The following is a 9,741-nucleotide window of genomic DNA, read 5'->3' on the forward strand; positions in this document are numbered from 1 at the left end:
ATAAAATATTAGCCTTATTGTTGTGTATTTAAAGTGGCACAAAAATATATTCTGATGTTGCTTAAACATTATAGAAAACGTTTACTGCATGCAGCAATGTCATCCTTGAAGAACGTTAGAGTTAAATAACAAGAAAATTTATGATATTATGAATGGCACAATAAGTAAAGGAATGTATGTATGTAAAATAGCTCTCATAATTTGGGCATTTTCTCGATGGTTATAATGATTAAGTATGGTTTACTGCTACACGTTTGAGATTCAGCATTCGATTGCCTGTATCAATTAATTACCATATTTTGCGCAAATATGCGGGTTATGCGCAACAATTACTTTTTGGCTGATCACAAAAACAAAGAATTATTTCCTCACAAACGTAAGAGCTGTGAATGCTTGGTCATTTTCTTACGTTGTCCTTCACACTTGCCACAGTAGATATTTCTATATTTCGTGTAGGAGCGACTCAAGACTGCCTTGTATTTAGAATTATACTCTGGAATTATATTTAGAAAGAATCATCACAGTTACGATAGAGCTCAGTCGTGTTCGTGTATGTCTTCAGAAATAATATTACACTAAATTGTTATATAAAACATATCATTTTCACATTGCATAAATATTACTTAGGTGCAACATAATGATTTGGACGTGTGTGTGCGTTTGTATATTAAAAAAATAATCCTGGATATCTTGTTTATTTAAGCATGTTATGTGGCACGTACCAAAGATAAGTATGCCTTAATGTAAACCAACTGCGTACGCAACCTTGTATTTTATACATTGAATCAGTTCACTCTACAATTGTGAGCGATGTACATCACTTTCTACTTGTAAAATCTAATTATCGCTGTGTAGAGTACTTTCTAAGGAGACATTTTATAAGGTACACGATGAAATTGAGCAATTGAGCGTTTGGGTCATCGCTCATCGTTCATCAAACACCACCATGTATGGAGGGAAAGCAGCCGTGCTTCTATTGAAAGCTTAACATATTATAAATGCAAACTGCATGTGCAATAACGGAGTTCAACCGGCTGTAAAGTACGATCGGCAAAAGTATTTAAATAATGAGAAAAGATTTGATTTTTCATAATGGCAAATGAGAGTATATATATTAGTTATTACATTCAGTGAATAATCCGGAAGAAATGCTTGAATATAAATATGATGTGCTTGTTAGTAATATAGTGCTTGGCCAATAGTGAATCATATAAAGTAAAAAATTGCAAATGTAAGAAAAAATCATTGGAAGAAGTGTTTGGAAAATCAAAACGTCTAGGGTTTTATTGATTGAACTTCCAAAATTTTTTAGCAATCATATATATCAATCTCTAATTCACTTATTAAATGTTTTTACAGGTTCAAGATTTTCTTGTTGAAATTAAGTAGGTGATCCCGTGAGAATGTATTTGCAAAATTTCTCGCTCTGATTGTTCTTCTAAATACACTACGTAAGTGAATTTTGTATGACAATATCTATAGATTTGCCCTTCATTCATGCTCGTGTCACGTAAATCCCCAAAATCTCGAAAAAAGTCCAATGTTTAACACCAAGCATGAAAGTTTATTTATTATGGAGACTGGATACATCCTTTCTTGGATGTGTTGTTCGTTTATCTGTAAAACATGCCCAACAGTGAATGCCAAGTAATTTATCTCTCCTTATTGGTGTGTGTTGTCCATCTATCTGTAAAACATGCCCAGCGGCTGTTATCATCCGCATTACGTCGTGTAATCCTTATACATCTGTTGCAGCCAACTTCTTTTACTTTTTCTTTGTACGTCTCGAACAGACATTTCTATCGAAGATTGTGGAGAGAGATTTCTTAGTGAATCCGAAAACTCACGAACAAGACGAATAGTTGGAGGCAGAGAAGCCGCAATGAATTCCTGGCCTTGGTTAGTGAACTTTGTAAACACGACTAAGAAAGACTTTCAAGTGTGTTCAGGAAGTCTTATAGATCCTCAATGGATACTGACAACAGCGCATTGCTTTGTCTCGAGCGTCTTTCGATTTTCCTTAAACGAGTGGACCTACATTGCTGGTGATCACAACTTACAAAAAGTTGACCCTCATGAGCAGGTATATGTTTTGTATTGTTGATCTAATTTATGAAAAAAAAGGAGCTCTTAAAGTTGCTACTATGTTCGCTTTGATCCGTGAAATTTGACTTCAATATTCTTCTTTCTATATTGACTTGGCATTTCAATGACTGAGATAATCGATGATATCCTTTGATCATTACAATTGCCACGTGATTTTTCGCGACGTCAGGCAATCGAATATAATTAATTTCATAACTGTATTTCCTTTGTTTTATTGATGTTGTATAGTAGCGCTGGAACTGTTCCTCAGTAAAGATAAACATGTTGTTTTAATCAAATTTGTTTTAATCAAGGTACTGCAACCAGAAGAACTCTATATTCATCCAAAGTATAAATTGCTAACAGATGACTCTCCTGGAGACTATGATCTTGCATTGATTCGTCTCAAGAAACCTGTGAATATCACTGCACACGTTCGAACGATTTGCTTACCAAATGTTACAGATGACGATGAAAACGATGTGGTCAATAGAAGCCATTTTGTTGTAGGATGGGGAAATGTTAAAGACACACCACGTTACACAAGATCTACCATTCTAAAGGTTTGTAAACTCTATGTTCACCTCACTGACTCATTCAATCTATACGTAAATTTTACGTTTGAGAAGTTTTGCCAATATGGTCATGTTTAAGATTATTTCGGAAATTTAAATAGAGATTTAAGTATCAATGAGTACAAATACGTAGTTTAATAAAAAGTCAGCAAAAATTGTACCCTTTTCTCGTTTCGCTTTTTTCAAGTAAATGTAGCCTGGAATACATTCTAGGAGTTGCAATTAAGAATCATTCCGAAAGAAATATGCAATGTTAGCTACGGCGGAAACGTCACAAAACGCCAAATATGTGCTGCCCATTCTAGTGGGGATCAAGATGCTTGTTTTGGGGATAGTGGTGGACCATTACAGTACCAAAGTAAAGATGGCAAGTGGTTCCTAAGTGGTATCGTAAGTTGGGGAAAAGGCTGTGCTAGAAAGAACCATTATGGTGTTTATACAAATGTTAAAGTACTTGTACCGTATATTAGGAAGATTATACAAGGTACAGTACGAGATAAGTCAGCAGAAAAATGAGTAATTTCAATGTTTTACTGAACGTTTGCCGCGTTTCACTGCTCGAGAAAAAAAGTAAAATTGCGTTTTTTTGTTAAAGTTTGTTACTGCAGTATAACTAAAACAATGTTTCAATTTTAAAGAAGAAGAAGCACTGATATTTTTAGCAATATACACTGAACGTATTTAGTGCTTTGTAAACCTCTTGCTACAAATTCGCACTTTTCAAAATATTCACTATTTTCCTATATATTGTTGCACGTACAACATATTCACTCCAATATTATCCCTACTACGGCTAGCGAGTTTTTGTTGCGTGGTTGTATTTCGGCGTTTCCTCGCTACAGAAAAACTATATTTTAAAAATAAATACTGTTAAGGATCTGAATTACATATTGCCAGAGACGACCCAATAAAACTTTAAGTTAGTTATGTTACTGCTATTTTGATATGATCGTCTTTATGTATTGAAATCTTTACCAACATGATTGTGTCATTGGAACCTTTTGCAGCTAAAACCTCTTGTGGCGTTCGCAAGAAAAATGTACGACGTCACAAACGAATAGTTGGTGGTACACAAGCGGTAATACATAATTGGCCATGGATGGTAAATATATATACAATGAGAAAAAAAGATCAAATTTGCGGCGGTGTTGTCATAGCTTCAAACTGGATTCTTACATCTGCTCATTGCTTTCTCGGTGAACACCGAAAGTCGTATGTCGATGAATTTCTTTATTATGTTGGTGATCACACCATAGGAAAAATTGACAAAGGGGAACGGCGCATTTTTCCCGAGAATAGTTACTTTCATCCTGATTATATATCTCCTGCTATGGATTACCCTGGTAACAACGATATATGTTTGATAAAACTCAAGTATTCGCTGGAATGGAACAATGCTGTCAAACCGGTGGGTGAGCTCCGATAACTTTCTTTCTTTCTTCGACAAATATATGGCAAATAACATTGTATTGTGTCATAGTCGTCTGTTTCAACAGAATTATGGCTGAACAAAACTAGAATTTTTATCCACTTTGCGGTCGGTCAAACATTTCAGATGAAGAGATATATGTTAGAGAATTATACTTTTCTCAAATTTATCTAGATTTGTCTGCCTCGTGGTCCGGAACGAGCTCATCGTGCTAGTAAACGTTGCTATGCGGTCGGCTGGGGAAATACCGAAGATACTCAACAATACATGCGATCAGAAACTTTGAAGCAACTTCACATTGGTATTGTATCTCAAGACCGATGTAACAGTAATGTGTCATACAACAACAGTATACCGAATACCTACTTTTGTGCTGGATTCTCTCGAGGAGAGAATGATACGTGCTATGGCGATAGCGGTGGGCCTTTGCAATGTGATGATCATGATGCAGACACGTGGAGAGTACATGGTCTTGTCAGTTGGGGTATTGGTTGCGCAAGGCCAAATAAATATGGTGTATATTTAAATGTGTCACAGTTTATGCCATTCATTGATAAAGTTATGTCAGGTAAGGCTGTTTCCATAAAAGCTGCAATTCATATACGGATGTAAAATTCAGGCTGCCAATATACCATTCAGGCTGCCAATATGCAATTCATATTCAGGCTGCCAAAATTAAGATGAGCTTGTGAAAAATTAAATGACCAAACCCTTACCATATAAAAAACCCTTGGTGTCCCTAAAACGACTTTTTGCTTCTCAATGAATTAAGACTTTGGCAATTTTTAACCATTAGGAGAAGATTTTCAACTGCGAAAAATGAATACCATGAATATTGAAGAAATCCACAAACAGATAACGACACATTATGACTATCACGAGCTATGCACCAGAAATCTGTTTTCTATCATTAAAGCGTTTTATTCGATTGTAAAACCAGTTGATGTAGTAAGAACTTGGGCATTTTATCCACAATCGATTGCCAAACTCTACTCAATAACACCAATCGATATCGCCAAACATTATTTTTGGGACATTAGAAAGACTTGCAAGTCTACAATGTTTCGGATCTTTCTTGGGAAATTAGATAATGTTGACAAAATCCCTTATAACCTCACCATAAAGATGTATGGTGAATTGCTTAATGTAACGATCGTTGAAATGGCTTTTTACACTCGTATGTCATTAGCTGTGCTGTATTCCTTGAAAATGGATTTCAAAACACTTCAAATGAAAGTAGATCAAGGCAAATTGATCGAAATAAAAGTGGCTCGAATTGTAGAACTTGTTGCTTTTATTGAATATCTTCAACCTGGTATTCAATACAACGTATTAAGTTTGTCAAATTTCGTAAGTAATTGCTCTTATGAAGTGGCAAGAAATCTCACGGACAAGTCAATGAAAAACTGATTGCAAAATATAACATTGACATCTTCATAAAGTTTATTCATCTCAAAAACATCGCAAAATTCTTTGGTATTTTATCTTTTGCCGAATTTCAAGAGCTACAGATTAGCAATGTTATTTTGGATCTATTGGGCATGAAGTTATTCCAAATTCAATCATCATTTCCAAGGATGAATATACTCAACATCGCTGAAAAGAAGATACATGACATTGAAAGATACTGGAATCTTTCTTCCCAATTGTTGACAATTGAAAATATTTTATTGGTTGGCAAATTGATGAAAGGTAACGAAAGACTATTAAATAGGGCATAGTAAGGAATTTCTTACTTGTAGTAATTGTATTTCTTTCATGTTTACAGAAAATTACAGTTGTAATTTATGCAACAAATCTAACGATTTGCCTGGTTGTGATCTAGTGTGTTCAAAATACACTTCCAAAAACTTTACCAATGTCAATGGTGTTGCAGACGAAACATGTGGGTATACGGCATCATAAATGAGTGTTGTTTCAGTGTTGTGATCTCAAATCCAGATAATTGTGGTGTTTTTATGTTAAATAATTAGTTTTTCCCCAAATCCTTCGAAAGTAAAACCATTTATGGTTTGAACTCAAATGCATGTGCCAAAAATTGAATTGGAAATAAGCAGTGCCTTTTTACAATTGCTTTTAAACTACTAAAGTTCATTTTATGGAACATATTGTCTATGTTTTTCTTTTTTTGTTTTCTAGTGCCAAACATCAAACTTACTGTGATATTGGAGCATTTTTGCCTTACTTGTGATTTTCATCATCGTCCTAATCATTTGCTTTTTCTCAAAGAAAATTAATTCTCACCAAGAAACCACAAGTGACAAAATGAAAACATACGAAACAAAATATAGTGAAAGTGTAGCTTACAAAGCAGAATCAAATAACAACATCGTATTTTTGCCAATGAGTAAAGTTACACATGGAAAAACAGGCAGCTATACACAACTGGATGGATGCGAAAAGGAAGAGAGTAGACGTAATGGTAATAATTGTACAGAGAATGTCTAATCAATTACTTATCAACAAACTTGAGTGCAGATAGATTATAACATGTAGATAGATAGTCAATACATGGTAAAGCTTGAGTTGCAAACGATGTATATGTTATTTAATTTTTTGTTTTGAAATTGATGTAATTTACGTGAATGTATTTATGTTTCTTGTTGCCACCACCAAACATCAATATTTATAGCCGTAACATGAGGCCATCTTAATTTATATTCGTTGTAAATATTGCAAGCGTGCGTGGGTATGTTTGGAGACGATTTTTTAAACCTATTCTGTAATTATAATGCAATTGGAATTTCACGATTGGAACTTTTAACGCTTTCTCCATTTCAAACAGAAAATAAACAGTAGTCTCACGTTGAATCCAGCTTCATGTATTAGAGAAAAGGATATTCAAAGGGCGAGTTGTAGAAAGCTTTTCTAATTTCAATAAGAGCAAGAGAAGTTCACTGAAACAACGACTTCATTCATTCCATTTTAAACTTTCAAATGAGCGATACAAACAAAACGCACATTAATACAAGCAACAATAAGCAAGACACGAATGTAACTTGAATAACATATCATTTTCAATTTAACACGAGTTAAAGCAATCCGAATTTTGTTCATATTTGGGAAAAGCTGATAATTGAAACCAGTGGCGCTGCCAGTGAGGGAACTGAATATGAAGTGTCCACCACCACCCAATATTCCAAAGACCAATTTCGAGAATTTAAATGAAAAGGAGTGGAGTGGGCAATGAATCTAATTTCAAACAGCAATGAAAATAGTGCGTTGCTCCTTCGTTGCTTTCCGTAAACGGTCAAAAGTCGAGGTAGTAGGTAGTAATCTTCAATCATCGCAGTCTATAAGATTGACTAAAATACACTTTTTGATACATTAAACATAAAACTGCCCTTCTAAAAGCGCGGGGCTTTTAGATTTTTATTAAACCTACCTGAAAGAAATAGAGTCTTAAAGAAAAAACAATCAAACATTTTTTCGAAGGGGAATGCCTTCGGACCACAATTCAAGTCTCACACCTTTGACGGTTGCATCGTCCCCCTTAGTCTGAACAGAAAATATCCTGCGTTGGTGATTAACTATAGACGTAGTATATTTGAGACATACTGAGCAGCCGTTGTGTACAACTACACGAGAACAAAACGCTAAATTCAATACAATACTGTTGTTTCTGTCGCTCAATCGAAAGTTAATTCATGGCATGAAAATTAAACTGTTGTTTTATTGAACTTCACTTACGCTTAATTGACATTTGATTGCTGTTCTTGAAATTGGGAACGCGGCTATTAAATATACAACACGTCCAGTAACACGTCTCATCGAATACCCGTTTTCTTTTAATGAAGGGTAAATGCTGTAGGTCAACTACAAAAAAATCATCGTGCAAAATAGCACAAGTTGTGGAAAATCGATCGGGACTCATTTTGCATAAAAATGTTGAAGAAAAATAGACACGTACAAACAATCAATGGTCATTCTTTCAATTTCTAATATTACGTATGTAGAAATGCAATTCGCTCCTATCTCGAAATCGGCAAGCTGTGAAGAAAGAACTTACCTGGTTCACAATTTCGACTTTAAAGTCATGTTTGAACTCCAGATTGAAACAAATGAGTACGAATGTTGAATATTCTGTCCAGGTTCAATTAAACATGTCGTACAGACATTTCAAACTTTCCTATTCCTGGACTGACTTTGCCTCGAGGCTAAAGAAAATATATTTTTAGCACTTGGGATTAAAGAATTCTGCACATATATTTTTCAAGGAAATAGCAGTAAGCAAAAATACTTTAGTTCTAGAAAACCTGGTGGTGCATATTTTTCTGTTCGTTGGAAAAAATTTTAATGATCAACAGACATCAATCAAAAATGGATAATATAAACTTAATTTACTGAGAGCAATAACGACGAGCTTTACTTAATAAGAAAATTGGCCATGATTACCAACCAGGGATAATTGCAGGTTATAAAGAAAGCATTTGCACCCCCCCGGAATTCATTTGTAGTCCCATGTAATGCTGGCGATTGCATTAAATTCTGATGTTTGATGGGAATTTGGGTTTCTTTGACTCGAGCGAGTTGTATTTAGTGAAGACGACAACCTTGACGTACGTCGTATTTTTGTCATGACCACAAAATATTGTAAAAAATCCTATGAGCTTCCCCCTGCCGTTTACAAGTGCTTCTTTATAAGAAATGTGAAAAGTTGATATGGCCGAAACGGAGAAAAAGAACGTGAAAACGAATTGAAAGTTAAGGGAGCTCTCACTTCTCATTAAATGCATTCCAGACATTTAACTTTCATGATTCACAAACAAGTCAACTGTCTTATTTGGCTTGAAACTTTCATCTAAAATCTTTTTGCAAATTTATTGTCTATTTTTTTGTTCAAAATATAGCAAAGATTCATCAGCACACAATGTGCTCCAAGCAACCATAATTTCTGGACATTCAACAAAACTTTCAAGAGATGTATTCAACTCTCACACAGACATTCATCATGGCCAAGTGAAATTTACTCGAGCTGCGATTTCTACATCAGCTTTAATATTATGATAAATGAATGATTCAACTTTTGTTAAGCAAGTATTTTAGCATTTGTGAAGAAAGTATTTCAACCCTTATTAAGCTATGAGTTTAATTATGGCTAAATTAAGTTGTTCATAAAACTTTGATTCCTCAAGGCTAAATAATACTTCAATATTTTTATTTTACTCTCAAGTGAAGATGAAATTTTAAACCTTAATCTTTGTGTTGAATAACATGAATACAGTCAAGTGGCAAACTCGGTAGGAATTATAGACAATGAGCAATTTTCATTATCTAGCAAAGTTTGTACAGTAAAGTACAGTAAAGTTTGTCGGCTTAACAAACGAACTAAGTTTAACTCTAATAGCTTCAATCTAAGACATTTCCTATTTTACATCATCAAACAAGTGACACTATCTTCACAGAGAAGAGCGTACAGACGAATTTCGACGATCGGTTTCATGTAAAATGCTCAAATAATCATTAATCAAGAGGTATGAAATTGGAAAATATTTTATAAGTGCATGCACGATCAAATGTATAAAACTATCCATGAACGTCTGGCTAACCTTGAATACAACGTGGACGAAAGCCAGCGGTCGATGAAAGTTTGTAATATGTCTTCAAAGACTGCATTGGATGACCGATGACTGTCTTCATGGTTCTTCAAAA

The 9,741-nt window shown here is 34.5% G+C and overlaps 2 protein-coding genes across 2 annotated transcripts; both read left to right on the plus strand.

Moving 5' to 3' along the window:
- The first annotated feature begins 1,092 nt into the window (after positions 1-1,092).
- LOC124459436 (transmembrane protease serine 9-like) lies at positions 1,093-5,499 on the plus strand. Its single transcript, XM_047008893.1, has 7 exons — positions 1,093-1,105; positions 1,794-2,083; positions 2,400-2,648; positions 2,874-3,144; positions 3,668-4,068; positions 4,264-4,657; positions 4,886-5,499. Exons 1-7 carry the CDS (start codon positions 1,093-1,095, stop codon positions 5,497-5,499), a joined length of 2,232 nt encoding a protein of 743 aa, XP_046864849.1.
- An 8-nt stretch (positions 5,500-5,507) lies between these two features.
- LOC124459447 lies at positions 5,508-6,326 on the plus strand. The gene is made up of 3 exons (XM_047008900.1): positions 5,508-5,781; positions 5,858-5,974; positions 6,229-6,326. Exons 1-3 carry the CDS (start codon positions 5,631-5,633, stop codon positions 6,324-6,326), a joined length of 366 nt encoding a protein of 121 aa, XP_046864856.1. The 5' UTR covers positions 5,508-5,630.
- Positions 6,327-9,741: the final 3,415 nt, after the last annotated feature.

Source organism: Xenia sp. Carnegie-2017, unplaced genomic scaffold (assembly GCF_021976095.1).
Source record: "Xenia sp. Carnegie-2017 unplaced genomic scaffold, XeniaSp_v1 HiC_scaffold_1, whole genome shotgun sequence".
NCBI classification, from domain to species: Eukaryota; Metazoa; Cnidaria; class Anthozoa; order Malacalcyonacea; family Xeniidae; genus Xenia; species Xenia sp. Carnegie-2017.